Source organism: Gymnoscopelus microlampas, assembly GCF_963454915.1.
Source record: "Gymnoscopelus microlampas genome assembly, chromosome: 14".
Classification (NCBI taxonomy): domain Eukaryota; kingdom Metazoa; phylum Chordata; class Actinopteri; order Myctophiformes; family Myctophidae; genus Gymnoscopelus; species Gymnoscopelus microlampas.
In genome coordinates, this window is record NC_139951.1 from 2,350,105 (window position 1) to 2,377,928 (window position 27,824).

A 27,824-nucleotide genomic window follows, 5' to 3' on the forward strand; every position below is an offset into this window, starting at 1 on the left:
CACGAACGGCCGCCATTGAAACTCCGCAGCTCTCTCCGTCGCCAGAAGAACAACAACAGAAGCGGCTCCGTCACCTCCCCTTCACCGTGTCTTCTGCTTCCACGCTCAATTCAGGTGACTACAATGCTAATACATTCACGCTCAACCTCACAATCATAAGCTTCTCCGTTTAGTGTTTCATTAGCGCGAGCGTGGAAAACAACTACAGCGCACTCCGTCACTGCATCTGGTAAGGATAAACACCAGGGTTGCCAGGTTGGCATGCCAGGTTTTCTAAAAACAAGCGCCAGAAACAAGCAACCACCTTCATGCAAAAAAAGAATCCACCGAAGGGGTCCGCAATGTTCCAGGGGGGTCCCCGCGCGTCCCAACACTCCACAGGGGGTCCGTGGACCAGCAGGGGGTCCGCATAAAAAATATAATTTCTTCAAATTTTTATTTTTTATTTTTTACTTTTCCACAGTTTTACTCCGGCGATTTGGGTACCCCAATATACACGCGCCCACGCTGGGCCCGTGCGCGGCTGGGGTTGAGGGGGGCCGAAACTCTAGTTATATATATAAAACATTCGTAAGTAAAAATGTTAAATTATAATAAATACATATTACTTAGTGATGTGCTTTTATTTGAGATAAAGTGTGTTAATATGACTTATTTTTACAGTGTTACAATTGCCCCCAACCACTGTTACAACTGCCCCCGTCACGGTGGCAATTGTAACACTGTGACTCATTGCATTCAAATTAATATTTTAGTCTTGTCCTTATTAGTGAAAGCTGGTATTATTAATTAGGGCACACATATATGTTTCTTATAGCAAAAGACGACTATAACGAAAAAAAACATAATAGGATATTTCAAGTAGTCTGTGAATTATGAAGGCAAATACAAAAAGTCTTACTTTTGTCCCCGGTCTCCCCTATGTGTAAGTTATTTCGTCTTGTATTATTATCAATGTACATGCCTGTTGTCTTGTGTTCCAGTGAGAGGTGAAACACCATCTCAGACAGGAACTGTATGCATCTGGTCACTTGACAAGAAGGTCTCTGATTGGTTGCATCATCATCAACATCCTGCGTCCTCTTCAGGATATGACACCATGAGTATAGCTCCAACCCAGGCAGACGCTGATGTGATGAGTGTGAGAGATGAAGATGTTTCATAGATGAAACTTTATAGTCTATGCAAATATTTGCACCTTTGTGTTAGTGCAGATGCATAGGTTGGATTCAATACGTTTACATGTTAATAATAACTACTCAAAATGTACATAATCAGAATTATGTAGTTTATTCCCAAGTCAATATTCAAGTAGTACTCCTAGAATCTCCCTCGACAAGAGAAGAGATACAATTTGAGAAAAACGCACAAAATAGTGCAAAAAGAATCATCTAATGAAATGATTCTCCCATCCAACAAACGTCTCATAACATCAAAGTAGTGTTTAATTAATTAATTGATAATAAGGTATGTAAAGTGTCTTCGTAATAAGTAAACTTTTTATTGTATTTATTTTTTAACAATAATCTCTGTTCAATGTGTAATTTCTTCATCATACATGGTCATTTTCAGAACACTGATATATTTTATGTTTATTCATGTCATGTGTTGGTCATGGGTTCCTGGCACCCACTGCACCCTGTATGTCCATAAAAGACCAATCAGATATATGTCCTTGGATAATGGACATCTATGTCCATTGGACTATGTAAATCTATGATTCAACTGGGTTTATAGATTAAGTAATTTAACACATAAGTTAACATCCTGAATGTCAATTTCTTAGACTGGCTGAATCTTGCTGAAAGTTGTGTTTTATGATTTCTCCTCATCATTTTTAGGATTTGTCTATAAATAGCTCATCAGAGGAAGAGGAGGATGATGATACTGGTGAGAGACATGGATCATATTCACCTTTTACACTGTAAGTCTCCAAGCTGCCTCTGATCCTCTAACTGTCCACTGTCTTTACTCTCTACAGAAGACTGCATAAACATGATGAAGATGATGAAGATAAAAGGTGGAGAGGAAGGTAAAACATTTAACACTACAAGTTGGTGTAGTAGTTGGTGTGAACACAACATGAAGGATTACAAAGAACTAAACGTTTTCTCTGTAATGTCTCTGTAATTTTTCTGCAGAGCTGAATACAACTTATCTGGATGATTAGGATCATGGTAGGTGAGAGATAGATGAATGAACGAATTCATTAATTAATCTACAATTCACCAATATTGTGTAAATATGTGAAACTATTATATTTTGTCCCTCCAGATCAGGTGTACTTCAGATCGAACTGTGAAAAATGCCAACATGTCCAGCAGGTCAGTTTGATCAAAGCAGATATTCTTCTTGATATACGTATGTATGGCTGTTGGTGATCCTAAATGATCTCCTGTGTGTGTTTCCTTGGTAGAGCTACGGCAAGAGGATAATTCCTGATAAACTATCCAGAGGACGCTTGCAGTGAGTCTGGACATCACTTTGACACCATCTGCTTATCTGGTTTCATTATATTCTTATTCCTTATAAGAATTTCCATTTTGGCTTGTGTGTGTGCTTGCATGCGTGTCTGTGTGTGCATTCTAAAGGGCTCAGCTGGAAGGACAGGGGACGTATGAGTGTGAGTTAACAGGCTTGATATTTGAGGCGTCGCAGCGAGTTCTGGTGAGTTATTCCATCCTGTCCTGGTCCAAGTTCAGCAAGTTTGTCCAGAACCCCTGGGTGATTGCTGGTCCCATATTCAACGTACAGACAGTCGACAAGGATCCATCTGCCCTCAAGTACATCCAGCTCCCCCACTCCCTGTGCCTGGCTGGTGAGAATATATTAGTTGGGTCATAAAGTGAGGTTCTGTGACCATCCTTTGGCAAGGATGTTTTGACGATTGATTTGACCTCTATGGACCCTTTAGAAAAGATTTAGCCCCCAGGTCCCTCTCAAAAATCCCGGCATTTTTTGCTAGACAGCCAAATTCAAAATGGCGCCCGGCGCCATCTCTAAAAATTAACTTTTGATCTGGATGACCTAGAATCATGTATGAAGGCACTTTTCCATACAAGTCAACCATGAGGATTCCAAATCTGACACAATTTTAATTGTAAGACCTCGTTTTGACTCCGAAATTCAAGATGGCCGACATCCAGTAGAGTAAAAACTTATACCCAGGGTGCAAAGGGGGGTATGCTGCATTTGCCCTGCTATAAAAGGTTGGCCACCAGAAATAATATCTATGATCCAGTAGGATCACAACCTATATGGACAACCCGGTCAACTTGCTGCTGGAAATCCAATATGGCCGCCTCAATATTGGCCCCTATCAGAAAATAGCTTTGGCAATAACTTTTGAACCAGATGGGCTAGAAATAAAAACTTGGTGTCTATTTCATGGTTTCAGAGCATGAGAAACTCAATGGAATACTTATCTTTATGATTGGGTGTGTCTGGACCTTTAATTTGCATATTTCCAAGATGGACGCCACGCGAAAATGAGTTTTGCTATGGCTTTTACAGTGACAGCTGACTGTTATGGCAAAAAGTCTGCTTTTTAAGCAATATGAACACATTTGGTCAGTTTGAGCTTTAATTTATATGTTGTCAATATGGCAGACCCACACCATGAGTCTGGTCAGAGTCGTGTAATCCGGGATGCAGAGATGGTAGTCAAGATCATCAACATATCTACAGGACAGTGTGCTGATTCCACAGTCAAGGACGACTTGATGAGTGTGAAAGAACTGGGCCTGAAGGCACTGTGTGAGTCACTGTCCAGTGAACAGAAGAAGACAAGCATAATGAAGCTTAACACTTTCCACACTCAAAACACAAAATCTAAAAAATCTTAAGGGGAAAACCTCAGCACCTAGCAAGAGCAATGAAATTACTGCCCTCCTGTGCATGACCCAAATCATAGCCAGTGGTGGAGAACTCAACCTTGTTGACTTTATAGGCAACCACGAGTGCAGTGACTTCCCCCTTTCCCTCTTCCAGGAAGATGGCAGGATGAGAACAGGTACCAAGGCAAGCCTTGTGAAGGTCCTGAAAGAGGAGACCAAAGTTGCATGCATCCCTGACCTGCCTACAGAAGACAGAAAAACAGCAGTAGTTATTGATGCCATGTATGCCATACGCCATTGGTCGTTCCTGAAAGGTGAAGCATTTGGAACAATCGCTGAACGATACCAACGTCTGCTGTTGAATGATGTGCCTGCTGGCACAGAGATCATTCACTTCTGTTTTGACCGGTACAGTGGACCTAGTCTTAAGACAGCTGAGCAAGAACACAGATATACTCGACCAAAACCTACCAAAGAATATGAAGTCAGTATGCATTACACAGCTCCAGATCCTCAGGAGTTTTTTGCTGTGTCAGCTAACAAGGCAAACCTATTGAGTTTCCTCTGTGACGAATGGTGTGAAAATGAGAAACTTAAGTCGGCCCTTGGTCCAACACATCTTTACCTGGGTGGGGGGTTTAAAGAAGAGACAAGGAGTGTGGTGATCAAGGAGGGGTCTATTGAAGATGTCCCTGCACTAGAATCCACACGACAGGAGGCTGAGAAGAAGGCATGGTTCAAGACCAACATGCGTCTGGATCTCTCAGATGACATGATCAATCAGGCACGAGACCTCACAATTGCTGTATATACATCCAAAGCGGACCACCAGGAGGATTTTGACCTGAGTAAGCTTGTGTGTACAAGTTCCTCAATAATAGATCAACCCTCTTAAAGCTGCTGCCCCCGACAGAGAATGCCTTTGACCTGCACCTGAGAAGAGCTGCTCTAGCAACCATGATAGATAAATGTGCACATATCGCCAAGCCGGATATTCCTTCTTTCACAGAGTATGGATGGTCTCTCAGTGCTAGCAATGCAGTCCCCCTTGCATCTACCGAGCAAGCCTGGCCTGTGTCAATGAACAAGGCAATATCATGCAGCTGTATCAAAGGCTGCCAGAAAAACTGTTCCTGTGCAAAGAAGGCAATTCCATAACTTAGGATGCCGTTGCCAGGGACTGGAGACACGATGCACCAGGATCAGTGCAACACATGACAACAGTGACAGTGAATAGCATTGTACCATAGTATCATTGGCTTTAGAAGCAGGCAAGACAGCACCATAGAGGTCAAAATGAACCTTTTGTAGGCAACCTCAACTCCGCCTTTACTCTATTTGTAACTAAGTAGTCTATCTTTTGTTATGTTACTTGAATGCATACCACTATGTTAATTCGTATAGCCCTAAAGTTGAAGTTTTTGGCACGTCTTGGAGTGTGCATGTGTCTGTTTATATTGTATTTAGTTTATTAAAATTACACATAAGATACATTGTGGGCTTGTTCTCCGATTTTTCTCTGCAATCATCCCCACAACTATAGATCTATAAATCAATAAATCTGGGGGAAAATGTAATACCATACATTATTTATGACTGCAGCCATATTGACAACATATAAATTAAAGCTCAAACTGACCAAATGTGTTCATATTGCTTAAAAAGCAGACTTTTTGCCATAACAGTAAGCTGTCACTGAAAAGTCATAGTAAAACTCATTTTTGCGTGGCGTCCATCTTGTAAATATGCAAATTAAAGGTCCAGACACACCCAATCATAAAGATAAGTATTCCATTGAGTTTCTCATGCTCTGAAACCATGAAATAGACACCACGTTTTTATTTCTAGCCCATCTGGTTCAAAAGTTATTTCTAAAGCTATTTTCTGATAGGGGCCAATATTGAGGCGGTCATATTGGATTTCCAGCAGCAAGTTGACCGGGTTGTCCATATAGGTTGTGATCCTACTGGGTCATAGATATTATTTCTGGTGGCCAAACTTTTATAGCAGGGCAAATGCAGCATACTCCCCTTTGCCCCTGGGTATAAGTTTTTACTCTACTGGCCATCTTGAATTTTGGAGTCAAAACGAGGTCTTACAATTAAAATTGTGTCAGATTTGGAATCCTCATGGTTGACTTGTATGGAAAAGTGCCTTCATACATGATTCTAGGTCATCCAGATCAAAAGTTAATTTTTAGAGATGGCGCCGGGAGCCTTTTTGAATTTGGCTGTCTAGCAAAAAATGCCGGGATTTTTGGGAGGGACCTGGGGGCTAAATCTTTTCTAGAGGGTCCATAGAGGTCAAATCAATCGTCAAAACATCCTTGCCAAAGGATGGTCACAGAACCTCACTTTGTGACCCAACTATATGCTGACTCTGACATATTTATTATTGACTGTACAACTACACATGTCTGATATTATTTTACAATATGGCAAATCCAAATAACAGTGATGTTTCTATTACACTATTGTCATTCTTTAGCCCTTTTTGGCTTCCATACATTTTGTCTTGTTGTCTCTATAAAACTGTCCCTCCATCCTTCCTTCTCATTATCTTCACCTGCAGGCCAGGAAAAAGAGAAGATGTTTGCTGCCCTACACATCACTGGTAAGGATCCCATCATTGAGAGAGTCCAGTCCTCTGGTAGTCATCTGAAGTGGCCGGTTTCCTCCCTGTCACCTGTGGGTTCCATCGCCCGGGACACACTGCAGGTGGAAAACCACGGAACGGTGCTGGTCTATGAGGATCTGGGGAGTAGTATCGACACTCACACTTTCCGCATCTTCCTCACCAGCTGCAACTCATCACATATTAAAGTGAGGAGACCACCAAGATGGAGACAACCTTTTTGTATAATGATAATCATGTGAAATATTATGTGAAATTAAAACTTTAACATGTATTTTTTGTCTTCCCTCCTTCTCTCCTGTTGTTCATCAACGTGTCCATCTGTTGTCCATGTGTTTGGCAGGACATCAAGAAGAAGGTGAAGAAGGGACGTTTCAGCATGGTTGACAAGAATCAGCTCTGTCTACTGTCAGAGGGGAAGTACCATCTGATGAGTGAGCCAAGAGGAGAAATAGATCCTGAGGTGCGTTTGTGTGTTGTAGCTATATGAACATGTTGTATGTATTTGTTATGAATGTGTGATATATGATAATTATTAATGTTAAACGTGTCTGTGCAGTACTTGCCATTCACCCTGAAGCCAATTGAGATCAGAGGTTTCTTTGAAGCATACTATGATCAGCCACCTCCATTCGCATTTGATCTTAAAGTGAGAGCTGATGGTACTGATGTTACTGCATGGACTGCAACCATTCGACAAGGTAGGCCTACTGTACGTACCGTATGTACACAGTCACCTGTCTACTTGAATGTTTGTAACTATGCAGTGTATTTCTGAATGATGATGCCGATATGTTGTTCTGGTGTTAGGTGACTTGGTGGGTGTCAAAGACATAAGGCAAAGCAAACTACAACTACTTGATAGGCCTCAGCCAGGCTCAAGCAAAAGGAAAATGAGTAAGTGTGATCATTATTAGATTTCATTTAAAAGGATCCCTAATAAGCCTTGTATGCCTTAATACATTATAATTGCCCTCTATAACTAAAATGTATAATATTAAAAACACCTTAAATATTTGATTTATTTTAGAAATAGTTAATCTTTCACTCAATAGGGACAACTCCTGTCGCAAGTTGATGAAGTCATTTGTCCATGTGTGGTCCAGCCCTATGGAATGTATGGAATGCATGTGCTAATAAAAAGTATTTAAAATGTTGTTTTATTGCTCATATTAAACTTAGGAAGTAATACGTTTGTTTTTTAGTTTGCATAATCATGCATTCCAAACAGTCCATATGGCTGGACCACATGGACATATGACATCATCAACTTCGACGGGAGCGGTCCCTATTGAGTGAAATACAAACTATTTATAAAATATTTAAGGTGTTTATAATTTGTAATTTTACTTATGTAGGACAATGGCCCGATTCATAAAGGGATTTACGACTATATGTTGTATGTACCGGCATTTAGGAAAAATCCTACACCTGCAGTCGGATTCATAAAAGTTTTTTGGTCTGTATTTTGTGCGTCAGGTGCGCACGTTCTCAGGTCAGCCCCGAGGCTTACCAAGGCTGAAATGTGCGTATGTCTTTAGAATGCTTAAGTCTTCATGCCAAAATCAATTACAACAGTGGCAAACCTCAAATAAAATATATATGTGCCCAACATTTGTCAACACATATATATATAAAAAATGTAAAATAAATGTCAAACGATGTATTGCTTGTAACCTATACATAATATATACATGATGTAGATTCCACCGCTTTTTATTTATTTTCTAGGCTATGAGTCGCATTTAGAGCTGAATTATTATAGGTCCCTCAGTGTGTTTGCCAGCGGGCCATCTCAGCCAAAGTGTCACGTAATAATGAAAATAGGCTATGATGCCTTAATGAAACTGCGGAGGGACTGACTTGCATCGAGTGTCCATGCCGCGGTATTAATTTGTAAAGCCTACTGTAGGCTACTGTATATTGATCACATGAACGCCACACACAACAGCCTGATAAATATTACCATCTGATGAGGAAAAATAAAGTGGATGAAAGCTATGTCCAGAACCATTCCCCATTCCGACGTAGGACAGTGATATCCAAAATTAACTAATTTAATCAATAAGCTCTGGTCCATAATCGGATAGAAGCGTTCCACTTGTATGCCTTGGATTTATTTTCAACATCATCTTTAAGGTGCGCAATGTTCATTAGAAAAGGCTTATAATATCTTTTCCACGTTTTATTAGCCTTTTATTTGGTAATGGGGTTAAACTAGCTGTAGTTTACAACCCTCGTAGACGTATTTACGATTCTGACGTCTTCAATCTACGAGAGTTGTAGGGAGCACCCCCCCATGGAGTCGAGCACTTTCTGCACTTTACCCCGCAGACACTCCAAACATGTCCAAATTGAAAATAATAGGTGCTTACCGCAAAGCCCCAAATGTTAACGACCTCGGCGGGGTAGTAGTGATCCCCGTCGAGGTATATCTTTCAATAAAGAAGTATTTTAATCCAGCTTGTGTCGGAATCTTCACTGTTCTTCTTTTGTTTTAAATGAGTTTGAACTGCGCAGCAGCGATTTGGCGGTCGGGAGGTGTATTGCGCATTGAACACACAATGTATCAATACACCTCCCGACCGCCAAATTGCTGTTGCGCAGTTCAAACTCATTTTAAACAAAAGAAGAAGCCGTGCGCAATACACCTCCCGACCGCCAAATCGCTGCTGCGCAGTTCAAACTCATTTAAAACAAAAGAAGAACAGTGAAGATTCCGACACAAGCTGGATTAAAATACTTCTTTATTGAAAGATATACCTCGACGGGGATCACTACTACCCCGCCGAGGTCGTTAACATTTGGGGCTTTGCGGTAAGCACCTTTTATTTTCGAGGGTTGTAAACTACAGCTAGGGTTAAACCTTGTAAACTTCTTTATTCTCATTACACATGAGAGCATTTATTACGTGATCCGCTTCCAGACAGAACAGTAAGTTGTCAAGGCGATGTGACACCGCATAATGTTATCTTTAGACGAGGCGGAGTTGAACTTGCATCAGCGTTGCCAGATGTTGTGAGAGAAATAAGCAACCAGGTCTAGGAAAACAAGCCCAAAAGAAGCAACTGGCACTTAGGCCATTATAAGCACTTTAATTAAACCGTTGTGAGCTTGTAGATCTGCTATTTAAAATTTTGGAAGATTTTTTAAACATTCTAACAACACAAATCTGCCTCCAGCTGGCACAAAACATTTTCAGATGGGGCTTATAGGGATAAATTAGCATACATATTAACTTGGGGGTCCATGACATAAAAATATTTGAGAACCACCGGTTAAAACAATTAAACAATTGTGAAGCAAGCCCAAATAACCAACTACACTTTAGAAACAAGCCCAAAAAAACGCATCCCACAGCTACCAATATTTACAAGCAACTTTACAGAAAAGTAAGCCCAAATTCGCTTATAATAAGCGGACATGGCAACACTGTTTAGCACGGTTCAGCACGGTGACGTTGAAGTTGGATGCTGTTGGATGCAGCCTTCCAGAGTAACCTGGTCATACGCACTGGTCATACGCACGTCTCTGTCATATACGAACCCCTTTATGAATTGCACGTCTGTTTGTGAGTACCAAAAATACGACCTCCTTTACGAACTTTATTTACACCATATTTACGACCCTCTTTATGAATCGGGGCCACTGATAATATATTAAGCTTGTTTATTGCTTATTTATAAGCCATTAAAGAGATTTTTTAGCATTGTAGAACCAAACAGTGATTTCCATCTCGCTTACAGTCAGAAGGCAGAGATCTGATTCATCCGGTGAAGGAATCACCAGTAAGAGACAGCTTCTCCTAAATGAGCCAGGTGATTCCATACTGATTTTGTCCCAGTTATTGTTTATTCAAGTGGGTGGTCATCTCATCTCATCTCGTCTTTGAAAAATGTGCGTTAACAAACATATTTTGTCATGGTTTTCGTTACAATACTGATACCCACGTGGGGCTAATCAGTGTGTGGCCACCACAGGTGATGTGTCTTACAGGGTATCGACGTCAACTGCCCCCGTGGGGTCAGTCCCCGTTACCCCGTACATATGGAATATGTAGGGTGGAGAGAGTCTCTCTACTCAGAGAACCTGGGTTACAATGTAACTTTACCGATATGTACACACTGGATTACATCTATCAATAGTTTATTGACCAGCAAAGTTTCAACCCAACAGTTGTAACGCTCAGGGTCAGGCAAGAGACCCTGTTTGGTTGAAACGCTGATTAGTTATCAACTGAAGAGTGAAGACAAATGTATTGAACTAGAGGTCCGGGCGCCCTACGGGCGCCCTACCCCCTAGCCGCGCACAGGGCTCTAGTGAGGACTCACTTATTTTGGGGTTACAAAATCATGGGAAAAAAACGCGGACCCCCTTGGAGTCTTAGGACATGGAAGAGGTTGCACATGAACTCTGCTGCCGCACTGAGGCGCTCCAACACCAACACTCTGACATTAAGCTTCACACAACAAACATCAGCACCACACTGCTGTTTGTCCAAAACACACAATATCTCCTCTCCCACCGACGTCATGTGTTCATGTATCGACAGCCGTACAGACTCCATTTGACACATTTTACCTCATTTATCCAGCTCTCACTGACTCTCCCCTAAGATACGGTGTCTGGCGCATAGCGTGTTTGCCCCATGGCTTGTGGATCTCTCGCACATGACTGGCTTAAGCTGCGTTGCCTGTCCCATAGCTTGTAGATCTCTCGCACATGACTGGCTTAGGCTGCGTTGCCAGGTGTGCTTATTTTTTTAAGCGTTTTTGGCCTTATTTGGTCGCTTCTTGTAGTAGCGTGTAATTGGTTGTTTGCATGCATGCTGTTTGCTTGTGGCCGAAGTGACTTTCGTGTGAGAGCCTTGGGGGTCCCTGGAGACCTAGTGTGGTCTAGCTCTGAGATTAATGGAGTAAAAAACGAAAGGGAAAGATGCAAACAAATTGTGTGTGTGCTTGCTTGTTGGTCGCGCGACCTGGAAACCTGCCAACCCTGGGCCTGTGCGGCTTCTCCTTCTCAGACACACAGAGACACAGGTACGGTTTTAACTCGAGTCGACAGTACAACCTAGGACCCGGATGAACGACACAGACAAACGGCCGAGGCACAGTCACGCATGCGCACCTTTGCCAATTGTAATATAAGGACAGGTCAGATTTTCAGATTCTTCGCTGAGATAATGTAATTTAGTGATGTAGTTCACTGAAAATTGTGTCTAGTGTTTGATGCAGCTTGTAGCTTTAGGAGATGCTTGTTTTCTTCACATTATGAACATTAAAGTCATTCTTGTTACAATATCAACTGATTATTGTTTTCTCTCAGGTGCATCAGGTGTGAAAGAATCTCACATCAGCCAGACAACAGGTAAGATCTTGACTCTCTGACCTGTATGTTTGACCATGACATCAAACCAAGAATTATAGAATAATCAAATGGATAATGTGAACAAGTTCAGTGCAACTGTACTTTTCTAAGGGCAGAAGTCAATCTGTTTTCTTTCTTGCAGACATGAAAATTGAATTTGTGGAGAAGAACAGGAGTGCTCTAGTTCAGCGTGGCACAGAGGTTCTGATTATAGCAGATGACCTTCTTCAAAAGCGCATTTTCACAACTGAGACCTATAGCAAAATCAAAGAAGCAAAGACCAGTGAAGAACAAATGCGGATACTGCTCGATGTCACACGTAAAAAGGGGAAAAGAGCAATGTCAGCCTTCTATGATTCTCTGCAACAGCATGAATCGTTTCTTTTAGAAGATCTGGGTAAGAATCAACATCTTCAAATCCCTGTTTCAGTCCAGTTTGTTGTAATTCTGTGTGACATGCTTTTACAATTTGTTTGTTTTCAAATTCCAGAAGATCAAGGCTGAAAACCTGGCTGACCTTGAACATCACAGACACATCCCTACAACCTGCTTGTAAAACACTTGTGTGAAACAACCAGCAAGATAAAATTGGGGGATTATGTTTCCTGATTAACTGAACTCAGGATGCACTGATGTGGAAGTAAACTCCCTGTCCCGTCTGTTCACTGGTCTTGGAACACCTTCAATCAAGTGTCAACCATTGTATCTACCAAAGGAATTTCTCTCCACCCTGTTAACTGCTGTTTACATTGTTAAAACATTACTTAACATTACCGGGATAAGCTCCCTGCCCCAGTAGTGCAATGGCATCGATTCCAGGTGCATGTGTCAAGGACTACAAGCTAAAACGGACTACAAACCCAAACCAGGTGCTTTTACCACTTCACTCCCAGATGACTGAACGGGTTCTGTTCCGCTCTGAGTGTGATTCAGAACCAGCAGGACATGATGCACAGAACCTTGTAGAGCTGTCACTCAACAAGGAAACACATCAAGAGACTCAGACTGATGTGAGAAAGGTTCTTAAATGTGTCGAAGCCCACAGACGGTTTCACATCTCCTGTTCTTAAGACCTGCTCTTGTCAGCTGTCAAATGTTTTTACACACATTGTTAAACTGTCATTGTCACTCTGTGTGGGTCCAAGTGCTTTAAAAAAACTCATATTGTGGTTGTACAAAAGAAAACATGTGTAGCATCGATGACATATCTGTTGGTTTAACAGAAGTCATAATTCAATGCTTTGAAAAAACAGTTAAAATGTACATAAATAGCATAATAGCTATAGCAATTTTTTTTAAATACAGACTTTAAACAGGCATAAGTCATGCCTCGTTTGGCCGAAAGTCGTGAAACTTGCTTACACATGTGCCTTGACTCATGAGGAACACACGTATCGATTTGACCATTAAGCTCCGCCCTTAGATTTTCCGCAAATTTGAGCAGTTTGAAAAATACTTGTTTTTGCCAGTTCTGGCTTAACCGTGCTTACGCTTTTTACGAAACTCGGCCATATGGTAGATGCTCATGAAAAACTACCAAGAAATAATTCTCACACTCATTCGTCAAAGGGTGGCGCTATAGCACTCAATTGAAAGTGCCAACTTTGAACAGGTACAACTCATGCCCTGTTTGACCTACAACCATGAAACTTCGATACACACATGCCCGACAACTTTCGTGGTCTGACTTTTGACCTCTGACCTTTAGATCGCCCACCATTTTGAATTATATGAAAAACAGTCATTGGCTCCTAACTTCTGCATTTTTTCACTTATGGAAAATCCGCTCCCATCATTATGTCGGCAGAGGTCCAAAGTTCAAGTGTTAAACGTTTCGTGCAGATTGCTCCAAAATCCCAGGATTCCATAGATTTTAACTATTGCAGTTTTATGAAAATTATTAATCTGCGCCTAAAACATACATGCAGACTCAGATTTCTTTGAAACTTTGCAGAAATGTACAGGGTCATTCCAAATATCACTGAAACCAATCTTACTCCAATTGGCCAAAGGGGGGCGCTATAGCAATTTTTTGAAAATGCAGACTTTAAACAGGCATAAGTCATGCCTCGTTTGGCCGAAAGTCGTGAAACTTGCTTACACATGTGCCTTGACTCATGAGGAACACACGTATCGATTTGACCAGTAAGCTCCGCCCTTAGATTTTCCGCAATTTTGAGCAGTTTGAAAAACACTTAAACCCAGGATTTTTCAGCTATTTGCGTGAAACTGTATCATCTCTGTGATCTCCTTTTTCACAGTTCCTTGTCTGTTGGTCCAATGGCGTCTCCCTTAAATGAGTGCCTCACAATCTCAAGGTCGTCAGTTCAAGCCTCACTTGATGCAGACTTCCTTTAAATTGAATTGCTAACAACATGACTGTATCAATGAATACATGTGCAAATGGTAAAGATAACCTGAAATGCATATTTGAGAGTACGTTTTTTCAACGTATGACATACTTCATTCTGAAAATAGCCGATCTACAATCTCAAAACTTTTCAGATAGCAACGTGTTTCTGAGCTTGTAGATCGGCTGCTTTCACTGTTTTCGGTTGCGAGGAGACATACAATTTCTCTATTGGTAAATGGTTTGTGAACGAGTGATCTTAGTGTTGACTTGGTTCATGACAGAAGGCAAGAGTTTATGATCTTCAACAGACAACATCAGCCTGGACAAAGCTATAGCACTATAGGGAGTGTTGCAGCCTATTAGTCCGAAGGTTAAGAGTTCGATTCCTGTTAATGGCAATAGGTTGAGATGTCCAATCAATCCATTCTGTTTTCATCTCTCTCTCTCATCAATCTATTCCGTTTCCATGTCTCTCTTCAATCTATTCCGTTTCCATGGCGCTCTCTCTCTCTCTCTCTCTCTCTCTCTCTCTCTCTCTCTCTCATCAATCTATTCCGTTTCCATGTGTGTCTCTCTCTCTCTCTCTCTCTCTCTCTCTCTCTCTCTCCAAACTATTCAGTTCCTATCTCTCTCTCTCTCCAGTTTCCATGTCTCTCTCTCTCTCTCCCCCTCTCTCTCTCTCTCTCTCTAGTATCCATCTCTCTCTCTCTCTCTCTCTCTCTCTCTCTCTCTCTCTCTCTCTCTCTCTCTCTCTCTCTCTCTCTCCAGTTTCCATGTCTCTCTCTCTTTCCAGTTTCCATTACTCTCTCTCTCCCTCCAGTTTCCATGTCTGTCTGTCTGTCTCTCTCTCTCTCTCTCTCTCTCTCTCTCTCTCTCTCTCTCTCTCTCTCTCTCTCTCTCTCTCTCTCTCTCTCACTGGCCCCGTATTATCGCTGCTTGCAGCTATATATTTTTTATTATACTTCCATATATATATTTTAATCAAGTATTTGTTTATATATAAGGACTGATAGAGCCAGGGCACATACAGTATATACATTCATTACATTTAGTACACATGGTGCTTTTAAGTGTGTGTGTTTTGTTTCTTTTTCTACATGTAGCCTGTTGGCTACATGTACTGTATATGTAAATTAAAAATGATGAAAGAGTATGTCTACTTTGATTATTGTTTATTGTTGATATTACAGTTGACTCTGCATAATGATCGACACCAAGTTATTACAGCTGTGAGACAGCATGCAGACAGACAGACAGACAGTCTATCTACTGTAGCAGGGTGACAGCATACAGATAGACAGGTGTTGGTAAAGACCATTACGTTTACGTGGGTTATTTTAAACTGTCATGAAAGGGATGCTGAACACAGACAAGAAGAGTTGGGGTAGGATTCCTTGGTTTTATACTAACTGTACAACTTGGGTCACAGTGAAGCCAGATTTATGATTCAGTGACAAAATCTTTATTTCTGTTAAATATTATTTTGTTGAAGACTCTTTGTCATGTCACCGAAGCAGGTTTTAGTCACTTATGTGTTGTGTGTCTCAAAGTACAGTGTCTACAGAACAGCTGATATCTAAGTACAGCGTTAGTCAGGGGATATTAATAGAATATAATATAGCGATAAAGGATAGAGATGGAAGTGTTCTTCCAAACAGAGAGTGTGTTGAGAAGATGGAAGGAGTACTTTGAGGGAACAGATGGAGGAAAGTGTCATGAGCTATTTGTGACATAAGGGCACCAGTGAGAGGGAAGATGTATAAGACGGTAGTGAGACCAGCCATGCTGTACAGGTTGGAAACGGTGGCACTGAGGAAAAGAAGGGCGACGCAGCTGGAGGTGGCAGAATTGATGATGCTATGATCATGACAGAGGAAAAGACATTCTAAGATGTCCTGACAGCAGTGAAAGGTCAGCAGAGGACAGTTTGGTTGGAAAGAACAAATGCCAGAATACCGGATTACCCTCACCAAGCAACTCATCCTCAGCTCCATCTGAAACAAACAATCAAAGTTTCCACGTGAAGAAAAGCTATTTATATGGGCATAATATAATTATTTATGGTGGGTCTCATAGAATCTCACACATGACACAAAGACAATGCAAATAGAATCCAAATTGATTTGATGTTTAGCCATAAATAACATTAAAGGGATCTCTGACAAACATGCATATTGTATTGAATTGTATTGAAAGGAAGGGGGTTCCACAAGCCTCCATACAGGTCTCAGGAATGGGGGGTCGTGGGGGGGGGGGGGGGGGGGGGGGGCTCTGCAGAGATGGGGAGGAGGGATAGACAGGATGACGTTAAAACGAACAGACTCGAGTCAGAAAAGAGAGAGAAGTGAGATAAAAGGGCATTGTAGCAGGGGCTGGAATCTGACACACTCTGCAACACACGAGAAAGCAGTTGAGGGAGCGATGAAGAGAGAAAATAGGGACATTTAGATGCCATTGTGGAATTGGGAATATAAGGAGGAGAACCACAGAGCTCAGGGTGGAAAGAGATGACGGCACAGAGGGAAGGAGTTTGGCTGTGACCACTGATCATTATGATAATGAGGAGAATACATGGCTGTTGTTTCAGGGAGCCATTGCGATTTTGCAATTTTACATTCTAGTCTTGCCTTTGTGGACTTTGGACTGCATGTGGACTATGGACTGTGGATTTTGGATTGTGCTTTTGTTTTGTCTAACTCAGTTGGAAAACACTTTGAGTCCACTCCTGTTGTTTTAAAAAGTGCTACATGACAATTGAGCAACACATAAAAAGCTTGACCAGTTCATTATGATTTAATCAAGTAATGGTAACATTTAAATGTATTGGAAGCCTGACTATGTAACTCTGACAACTGAGTGCATTTGTACAGCTATTAAAACAGGAATGAATTAGCTGTGTATGTTATTATGCATATATGGAAATGTAAAGTATCTGAACTTTGGAGTTTGGGAAATCCAAAAAGTCACAAGTTCAATTAGGACAAGTTAGTAGAAATTAATCATCTGGGAGTGATTAGTGGGCTCGATCTCTTGGGAGAGCCCAGTTATGTTATTGTCCCTATTCTTTATTATTATAGCTACATTTATTTTTGTCTCCGCCAAGGCATGGCGAGAGAGTATGTTTTGAACCTCTGCCCCAAATTCTTCACATGGCCCTGTTATAGCACCACCAGGAGGCCAATTTGTGCAAAACTCATTTTTTTATATTACTCCTACAGATTTTATCCAAACATCATGCAAATCGGTACACAGTATCTCTATTGTCATGTGATCAACACAGATCTGTCCGATTTCCCATATTCCATCCTCATTGTCTAAGGTTGGCTTCCAAAGTTTGCAGGATGGTCCGTTTTGAACAAAATGCCTCAAATCATGAACACAGCTTGCGATTTCCGTGAAATTTCACACACACATTCCCTCTACGCCGAGGAAGAAATGCCACCCTTTTCACACTGGCCTGTACAAAACAAGTTAATATTGCACCAAAATCAGTTCAAACATTTTAAACTATTATTAAAATAGCTGATCTACAAGTTCACGATGCGTGTGAGTTTGTAGATCTGTTACTTAAAATACATTGAATCTTGTAAGAAAGAGAATAACAACTCTAATCTATTTTTTATGGGGGTCCGTGAACTATATGAGTTAGGTAATATCAATATCATTGACAGCCCATTGTGTATGAGTCAAAAATATAATGTCTATGAAAATGTCCATCACAAGCTGGCATGGTGATGTTCCCTGCGTTAGATTCATCTAAAATGGGAACAGTCACAATATTTAAACATTAAGCAGGACAGTCAGTGGGGATTCCACACAAATAGAAACTAACAGCCTTTCTCTTCCTGGAAAGTTGGCATGCTGAAAGAGAAGCCATTGTTCTTGCATCAATACAACTGACTGGTAGGCAGGTTTCTGAACTGTCACAGAGTGAGTCGACAGAAACGGTGCCATCTTATAATGAGCATTAGTGAGGACAGGGGCGGCCTTAGTGATCTGGGGGCCCGTTTCAAGAGCTAATATGAGGCCCCCATATGCACCCCACCCCGTTACAATTCACCGGCAACAAAACAACAACACCTTGACAGGTCAAAACAAACACCAGTGATTATTAGCTGCTGCCAACTAGTGGTGTAGAGGCTGAATCATTTTTATTCCATTCTTGCATGAAATTCTTGGGACGTCGGCCAGCCGGAGGCGGGCCCCAGACTGGGATGCCAGTCAAAAAAAAGGACCCCCCTGAGGTTGGGGGCCCGTTTCAATTGAAACGGGTGAAACATAGCAAAGGCCGCCACTGAGTGAGGACCTACTGTATAGGAAGCATAGTGCACGCATATCCAAGTGCCCAGGTGCAGGACAAACAATTCAATTCAAATGAATGAAAGGTTCCTGATGAAGATCTGTGTGCGATCGAAACGTTGAATGGAGCAATAAACAGTGAGGAGCATATTTGGCCAGTGGTTTTGATTGATTGAATACTTTATTAACAGTTTGCTAAAAGTACAGAGGTACCGTTATACAATAATGCTGTTTCCATTGAGGTCCTATGTATTCAATTCATCAAGTGTGTGCGGACCGTATTCTTTTTTCATTAGTGCGGACCAATCATATGAATTTAGGTTGAAAATGGGTGAAGTGCTCCTTTAATCCTGGCAATATACTGGGATTCTGGTACACACAACTTCATTGGACCATAAACGTTTTTATTTTTTAATAATCACATAAAAATACATCAACACAATGAACACATCTTACTGAACTGCTGGTGAAATTATATTAAAAAAGGAAAAAAAGGCCTTGTGCTTCTTCTTATCATTATTAAACAAAAACGATTTTCTCAGAGAAAACAAAACACGCAAATATATATTACAATCATAATCAACAAACTTAAGATGTCATCTATGATTGCAATGTAAAGTTTAGCACCGCCACCATGACCGTGTCCTCTGTTAATAGATCCAGGTGAAACTAATCTTTGGTGTCTTAAATTAGACCTTAATAATTTGAACAGTTCATTGACCAGAAATTAAACTCTGGATTATATATCATTGAAACAATAAAAAAATATGTGACATTGATATAGACTAGAACATAAAACATGTACAACTCAGGACAGAACAGCAGTTAGTACACAAACAGCTAGCGTTGGCTAGTGTTGGGTCTTTTCGTTCGAAATGATTTGTTCTTTTTGGTGAACGGGAACGAACTCGGTCCTCAGACGCCTGGCAAAAGTTGGCATTTAGTTCGGCACAAACTGTCGGCCGATGCACACATTGTTGTGCAAATACGTTCGAGCTGTTAGTGCTGGCCTGAAAGATCCTGCCAGTGTTGCCAGGTATGCTTATTATAGGCAGACTTCCTGTGAAGTCGCTTGTAAATATTCATAGTTGCGGGTTGCTTTTGTTTGGGCTTGTTTCTGAAGTGTAGCTGCTTATTTGGACTTGCTTTCAAGACTCTTTTTGAGAATAGCTCAAAAAGCTCACCTGGTCGCTTGTTTCACTCACGGAATGTGGCAACACCGGAGCCAGCTCGGACCAAACCTTTACCCCCCTCTCTCCCCACGGCTATCGAGTCGGCTCTACTGGTCGGCCCAAAGACTGAACCTGCTCGGTTTGTCATCGGCGGCATTCTCTCGAGACCCGACCCGACGACACAACGCTATCGACGAGGAGAGAGAGCGTCCAATCAGAACGCAGTTTGAAGGCACTACAGTGCAAATGTAAACACTGGAAGAGACATGGAACAAACACTGTCTGTCTGTCTGTCTGTATGTCTGTTCTCGGTCGTCTCTCCTAAATATTCTCTTTCATCCTTGGTGAAGAATTGGAACAGTGGAAGTCCTTGGTTGAATGTCCTTATTTTTAGAGTGTGTGTGTGTGTGTGCGTGCGTGCGTGCGTGCGTGCGTGCGTGCGTGTGTGTGCCTCGGTAATGTCCATAAATCATTTGTGAGAGGCCTGCAGATTGCAGGAATGACCAAGCCAAGAGCTAAGGCATTGGAAAAATTCTGTTCAGTGTCTGTGATAATTGCCAGTCGCTATATATGGAAGAGGCGATGCTTCCTGTACCCGTGATCTGTATGCTGCAATACTTGTTGTTGAGCTTTACCAAGTTTGTGCATCTACTATTGTTTGTGTTCAAGAATTTCTTGTTAAATGTGAACGCAAATAAAGATGTTAAATGTGTGCGTATGCGTTTGCGTGTGTATGTTATGCAGTGTGTTAGGCGTGGTTGGTTGCATGTCTCCTGCGGTGCAGTTTGTAACGGTGCAGCAGCTCCTGGTGACTTTTCTTTTGTCTGTTGTTCTTCTTGAGAGCAGAAGGTCTGGGCTGGTCTCCTCTGCTGGAGGATCTACTGCTGCTGCCTGTATAGACAACATGGTCACATCACATGCATATATGACAGTGCTGGCAAAAGTACTCACATTTTTTACTTAAGTAAAAGTATCAATACTGCAATGTAGAAATACTCTGTACAAGTGAAAGTCCGGAATTCCAAATTTACTTGACTAAAAGTACAAAAGTATTGACATCAAAATGTACTTAAAGTACCAAAAGTAGAAAGTATCTCATTATGAAAATAATAGATCTACAAGCTCACACGAAATGTATACAGGGCTGAAGTGGTTAATGTATGTTTTGCAATAATAATCAAAATCAACAAAGTAGTAACTCAAGTTGTCAAATAATTGTCGTGGAGTAAAAGTACAATATTTTGCTCTGAGATGTAATGGAGTAGAAGTAAAAGTACAGAAAATTGGAAATACTCCAGTAAAGTAAAAATACCTCAAACTTTTACTTAAGTACAGTACATGAGTAAATATACTTAGTTACTTTACACCACTGATATATGAACACATTCACACATTAAAGATCTGCTGACTGTAGACAACATGGTCACATGCATATATGATCACATTCACACGTTAAAGATCTACTCCTGCCTGCAGACAACATGGTCACATGCATATACGTTGCAGAATAAAGAGAGACAGAAATAAAGATGTTGATGAATGAATCTTACGTCTTTCACAGTGTGGACCATCGTAGCCTCTACACTGACAGCGGAAGCCGCTTCCTGATAGGATGCAGGTGCCGTCATTCATACAGGGGTTGGGCTTACACAGGTTCACTGGCTTCTTCACCTCTGATTGGTGGACAGAAAGATCAGGGAATTCAGCCAATCACGTATGTAGGACAAAGCACGTAGGATAACTTTTGTTCCATGACATCATGATGGTTTCAGCTTTGAGAATCTACTGTGTCCAATGGGTTGACATGTTTACACGCGCGCACACACACACGCACGCACGCACACACACACACACACACACACACACACACACACACACACACACACACACACACACACACACACACACACACACACACACACACACACACTTACACTCAAACCACTAATTGTTGTGGAGAAAAAAAAATACTTTTAAGGAAATGGTAACAAAAAAAGTTCCAATGTTCAAATAATCTAAAAAAAGTGTGACACTTTTGTTCAGACAGTAGGACAACTGAGGGGGAGACAGTGTTGGAGAGACAGACAGACAGTAGGACAACTGAGGGGGAGACAGTGTTGTAGAGACAGACAGACAGACAGTAGGACAACTGAGGGGGAGACAGTGTTGGAGAGACAGACAGACAGTAGGACAACTGAGGGGGAGACAGTGTTGGAGAGACAGACAGTAGGACAGCTGAGAGGGAGACAGTGTAGGAGAAACAGACAGTAGGACAGCTGAGAGACAGACAGAGTAGGAGAGACAGACAGTAGGACAGCTGAGAGGGAGACAGTGTAGGAGAAACAGACAGTAGGACAGCTGAGAGACAGACAGAGTAGGAGAGACAGACAGTAGGAAAGCTGAAAGCAGGATATCCTGCAGTAGATAGTACATAGGATGAAGGACATAGGATATAGGAGTATGTAGGAGGTAGTATTCCCAAAGATGCTTAATTTAGGAAGATAGGCCAAGCCACGCTTCGCCACTAGATGTGAAATGGTAGACAAATGGTCTCCTATAAGTGGGCGGCTTCTGACGGCAGATTTTGTAATCGTCCTGTGTTTGCTGGTGCCAGATGTCACAAGAGTGTATTGCTGGGGAAAGGAGAAAAGAAATGTCGATAAGTTATCGACATTTCTTTTCTCCTTTTCCCAGCTTGGGAATCAACGATAACCAAGTAGCTTTTCTCCTGATTCGTCTCTCTGAAAAAAAGCCATTTTAGTGACAGAATGTTGGGAAGATTATGTGGCTTGTGACGATGGGGCTAAAGTATCGATCAGAAACTGTGTTCACGTTCACTCTCCCATTTGAAATAATACTCCAACCTGCTTCCGCTCTCCTAAAGAGGCGGCCACCTAATGTCACACAGAAACGGGAAGTAAAAGTCAGTCAGTTCTTCTCATTTACATTTATGTGTCTTGGGTGTTCCTCACCTGAACACAGCATCTGCACCAGAACGTCCTCAAAGTACTTGAGGTCCTCGTAGAAGGGCACGGCGATCATGTGCTCCTCGGTGCCAGCGATCCTCAGCAGCCGGTCCTTCTGCACGTCGCCGATGGCGACCACGAACAGAGACACGCCGGCGTCGCGCAGCTTCTGGGCCGGCACGGCCGCGTCGTCCCCTCCCGAGCCGTCCATCAGCACCACCACCGCCTTGTTGACGCCGGGACGAGCCCCCCTGGACACCGTCAGCACGCTGGACTGGACGGGCAGGACACGGTTGTTATAGTTAAAGGAGCATTTCACACATTTTCAACATACAGCCTTTACGCACAGTAATTGGTCCTCACTAATGCTCATTATAAGATGGCACCATTTCTGTCTACTCTGACTGGGGACAGTTCAGAAACATGCCTAGCTCTGGTCCATAGCTTAGAAGGAGTTCTCCTTAAGGCTATGGGACTTTCGAGCCTTTGCGCACGCATCACAAGCTGCACAGCCTCTCGCCTGCAGTAAAAAATAAAAAATACACTTTCGCTACTCACCAAAACAAAGACGGTTTTATAGAGTTGAAAGCCAACTCTACTAAATGGGAACACTCTGAGCCCCCCACCTCACGTCTAAAATACACTTTTTGGCCAAAATGTTAAATATTCCACAGAAGGAAAACTTTTTTTAGTCACTCCGCTGCACCCTCTACAGATCCGGTCTGTATGAATTTTTCTATTGACCAGTACCGTCTTTGTTTTGGTGAGTAGTGAAAGTGTGTGTTCTTATTTTTACTGCAGACTGTGGTGCGTGCGCAAAGGCCATAGCCATAGGCCATAGCCTTAAGGAGAACTCCTTCTAAGGCTATTGACCAGAGCTAAAACATTCCTACCAATGACATCATCGGTAGGCAGGTTTGGGTGTATCATGGAATCTTATCTTCCAATATTTTTGAGCTGTGCCAATTTCAAGCCTTGTTGTTAAAAACACATTGCGATTTGACACATTGTGAGCTTTCAGATCTGCTATTTTTCAGAGCATTTTGAATCATGCCCTCTGACTAATCCATATTACTATAAAAAACTGAAACTATCATTAAAACTAATCAAAATGAAACTAACAACAAACTCACTTAAAACCAATCAAAACTAAACAAGAGTCAAAACGGAATAAAAATGCAAAAACAACGTAACAACCTGGACGTGGATCAGGGCGGCGCCGGTAGAAGCGGCCCCGCCCATGTAGACGGCCTCGGGAGCCAGCCAACCAGAGCCAGCTGGGCCACGTCGCGGTTGACGTCGAACTGCACGCTGACGCTGCGCACGAAGTCGCGCAGCGCGGCGAAGTTCTCGCGACCCACGCCGCCCGAAGCGTCCAGGGCAAAGACCAGGTCCACCGCTTGGCCCAGGCATCCTGAAACACAAAGTACAACAGTACTGTAGGAGTGCATCCAACTAATGATCCAAAGAATCCAGGGGGAAAAAGATTTTGATTGTACGACCTAAGATTCAGAGTTATAATTTGGGATGCAAGGGTTCTTCTTTGACCTACTGGGAGAGTGTGTGCAAAGTTTCAAGCAAAAACATAATCTTAATTTATTTTGTGGTTACGGCCGGAGACTAACATTACCATATAGTGGAAAAGATGAGTGTTAAACTGTTGCAAAAATGCGTGCTCTTGAGCGTGCTCTTACATACTGGGGGAAGTGTACACAGGTACACATTGCCTATCCTTATTGAAAAGATCATGCTGTTCCCACCCTAGTAGTATAATGGCCTATGTCAAGAGTGTGACCTATTGGCCATTTTATGTTGTCTAAGTCAGAGACAATGACTTAGGCAAAAAAAAAAAGTGATGTTGTTGAGCTGGCCCTGGAAAGGCAAGGCAACAGATACTTTTAACCACTAAAACCCTCTATTCGGACTTGAATTACAAATGTACTTGGTTTTTTTTACACCAAATTTGAATGGCAAAATGTTTTGGCAAATGTTCCTCCCAGAATAATAAGTGGTTAAATGCTGGATATTCAAATAATATGGGGAAAAACTGCACTTCTGTTATAATTTGACATTCTTATAAACAGTTAATATGTTTTTAAAATGTTGGAAAAAGGTGTCTGAACAGATACATCTGCCTCATCTCCAACATTCAGTTGATGATGTTCAGGAGTGGAGGAAGTGCAACCTGGTAAACTCACCTAAACTTCCTATAAACAACCTTAGGACTGATTTGGCCTAAGTCAGGTTTACAATTGCCTAAGTCAAAACACAAATTGGCCTAATTAATGTACATACAGATGTGCCACTTCAAAACTTCACACGTTACTGTTCTTTCCCTGAAAGTGGCCTGAAAAGGCATGTTTTCCTCCCTGTTCTGCCCTTAAAATTGCACTGTTTTGCCCCTGAAAAGAAGTTGTCACTAAACCCCCCCGTTTTTCCCTTCAACAGACACCCATATGCATGAGAACAAAAGAATGTGTGTTGAGAAGGTGTCAGACTCATTATGAGGCGAAAGGTGATTTGACCAGTTGCTCAAATTAATTAGAATCATAAAAGCAGTGATCATCAAAATAATTCATCATTTTAAATGCCCTTCTTTGTCCCTCTTATTGCCCTGGGAATCCCCTGAAAATGTACTGTCTTGGCGATGGCAGGACATGTGAAGTTTTGAAGTGGCACATCTGTAACTGACGGACAGCGTTATTTGTATGTCAATAGTCATATATTGTTATAAACTTTTTGGGTGAAATTATTAAGAAATCATAGTTTGTTGGTCAAGTTTTTCTATTTTCTGAAAAACTAAAACAAAATGCCATTACGTTAGGAAGGTGATGCAGTTGCAGGGTGATTTACCAGGTGAGCTACCAGGGTGTCTAGTACTAGTTCTGTAATCACTTTCAACCTCCCCTCCATATTTTGGGCATGTCATTATAGCGTCACCTTGCTAAACTAATGGCCTATGTAATTTTTTGAGGAAATTTATATTTTTGCCTAAGTCAGCTCCTCATGACACTGGCCGCCTCTGGTAAAATCACCCATCTCCCAATTGAAAAGGATCATGCTGTTCCCTCCCCTCTTAGTATAATGGCCTAACTCCCTAGTGTGACTTAGGCCAAAATAGGCAATTTTTTTTGGCCTAAGTCACATGGTTTTGTGACTTAGGCCAAAAAAGATAAAAAAATGGCCCAAATCAGTCAATCATTTGGCCTAAGTCAGATTTAATCCTATTTAAACCTATTTAAATCTCTTATGTTACATAACTGACAGACAGTGTTATTTTTATTTTACTAGTCATATTTTTTTATAAACATTTTGCGTGAAATGATTAAGAAATATATATATATTTTTTCCTGAAAAACTTTATAAAATGGGCCAAAATAGGCCATTAGTTTAGCAAGGTAACGATAGGCAACATTTTTAATGAATACATTTTTTTATTTTAACCCATCTGTATAGTACATTATTTATGCAAAATAAAACATACAGTAATAGTAGAGTGCAGAGGTTGGAGGTGGTCTCCTCTCCCTACTCTTCCATTGAGACCCTGTGGTCAAGTAGGACACCTACTGGTTGACAAGTGGTACTGCCAGAAGGTCATGTTTAAATCTAGCCTGGGACCAGACGAATCTGCGAGTGCAAAAAAAAATTGCACTCTGCGATTTGGGTCTGGCACCGCTCCATAGAGAATCCATTTCCTGTTCCAGAAGACGTGTGTAACCAATCAGGGCCCAGTATTCGAACATGGGCGACTGTAATTGGTAGTTGGTTGTAGGTCTAACCAATTGCGTCGAGGGCCATTGTTTTGATCCCGCCCCTTGGGAAACAAAACGTCCTCATGGAAGCACCAGACTCATATCCACGCAGTGATATAGTCTAGCTACGCCAGGCTAGTATAAATCATCCTCTGCTATAGTGGGATTTCTGTTCGAGCTCAAGTCAACAGTACAAATGTTGGTGCTCTTGCGGGGGCCCTGGGTTCAAATTCCAGGTTGGACACAAATGTAGCACAATGCAGCTTTAACTGGTCAAGTGTAGAGAAATGTAGTCTAGTGTTTTATTTTAGTATTTAGTACATTGAGTTAGTAGGAAATGAACTACAGTATACTGTAGTGTACCTTGGCTGTCCACACTGCAGATCTTGAGCTCAGAGATCTTGGCATTGAATCTGTCCGCTGTGGGGTAGGTGAGAGTTCGCTGGGGGTTGCCGGTGATGTTGTTGAGCTGGCCCTGTAAAGGCAAGGCAACGGATGGTTTTAACCACTTAAACCCTCTATTCGGACTTGAATTACAACTGTACTTGTTTTTTTTGTTGACACCAAATTTGCTTGCCAAAATGTTTTGGCAACGTTCCTCCCAGAATAACAAGTGGTTAAATGCTGGATAACTCAAATAATATGAGGGGAAAACTGCACTTCTATTGACAGAGTAGTGTTTCTCAAACTGTTTTAATTTCAAGACCTCTGTGGCCCCTCAGAGTTAGAGACCTAACAGGTCTGTGTAACTCTCAGAATTAAACAGACCTGTTAAGGGTCCATTCAGAAGCCCCTCAAGGAACCCTGAGTGAGGGTCCCTGCTGGACCACGTCACACAGAGCTTTGGTCCCTCCTGGACTCCTAAGGTTTAGAGTGTGGTCTTGGCTTCCTTCAGCCACTCACTGAATCACTTCTCCATGGCTCTCCTGCAAGCGTAGCTGCCCACGTTGACGGTGGGAATGACCTTGAGGGGCTGCAGCCACTGGACAAACCTCTTCATCTCCACAAAGCTGCTGTGCTCACTGTAGGGGACGCCTGTTGAGACACAATATACCTAGAATGTAGTCAGAGTGTTGCCTCCATCAGGCTCAAATACAACATATTCTCACCTCACATAATCCTCTCTGTCGGGTGGAAACCTCATATGTCCAAAACTGTTGGACATAGGATTCAATTTCAAAAGGAGCAGATCTACAAGCTCAAAGCGAGTTTTCAAGCTTGTGGACCTGCTATTTTTCATGCTTTTGTGTGACGCTGTAATGTATATATATATATATATATATATATATATATATATATATATATAGGTTACATCTGTAAATCATTACATTAATGATCTACCTCGGATCTGAACGTTTGACCCCCACCTGAGCCCTGAAATGTTTACTGTTGAGTTATAATGTTTATAATGAAATGTTTACTGTTGAGTTATAATGGAGAGAATG

The 27,824-nt window shown here is 41.7% G+C and overlaps 2 protein-coding genes and 1 long non-coding RNA gene across 3 annotated transcripts; 2 read left to right on the forward strand and 1 right to left on the reverse strand.

Moving 5' to 3' along the window:
* Positions 1 to 1,063: 1,063 nt before the first annotated feature.
* LOC311059741 lies at positions 1,064 to 2,177 on the forward strand. The gene is made up of 4 exons (XR_014602199.1): positions 1,064 to 1,141; positions 1,842 to 1,890; positions 1,982 to 2,032; positions 2,142 to 2,177. It is a non-coding gene; the product is annotated as an uncharacterized lncRNA (long non-coding RNA).
* Positions 2,175 to 11,857, forward strand: LOC311059601 (uncharacterized protein; the record flags this gene model as incomplete). The annotated part of the gene is made up of 8 exons (XM_084077605.1): positions 2,175 to 2,181; positions 2,275 to 2,324; positions 2,417 to 2,466; positions 2,592 to 2,818; positions 6,408 to 6,658; positions 6,814 to 6,933; positions 7,030 to 7,171; positions 11,796 to 11,857. 8 exons carry the CDS (start codon positions 2,175 to 2,177, stop codon positions 11,855 to 11,857), a joined length of 909 nt encoding a protein of 302 aa, XP_083933731.1.
* Positions 11,858 to 20,376: 8,519 nt separating this feature from the next.
* Positions 20,377 to 27,523, reverse strand: LOC311059602 (von Willebrand factor A domain-containing protein 2-like; the record flags this gene model as incomplete). The annotated part of the gene is made up of 7 exons (XM_084077606.1): positions 20,377 to 20,552; positions 21,212 to 21,334; positions 22,634 to 22,901; positions 23,896 to 24,041; positions 26,743 to 26,854; positions 27,326 to 27,401; positions 27,489 to 27,523. The coding sequence occupies 7 exons, from the start codon at positions 27,521 to 27,523 to the stop codon at positions 20,410 to 20,412; spliced, it is 903 nt and encodes a 300-aa protein (XP_083933732.1). The 3' UTR covers positions 20,377 to 20,409.
* Between the last annotated feature and the right edge of the window lie 301 nt (positions 27,524 to 27,824).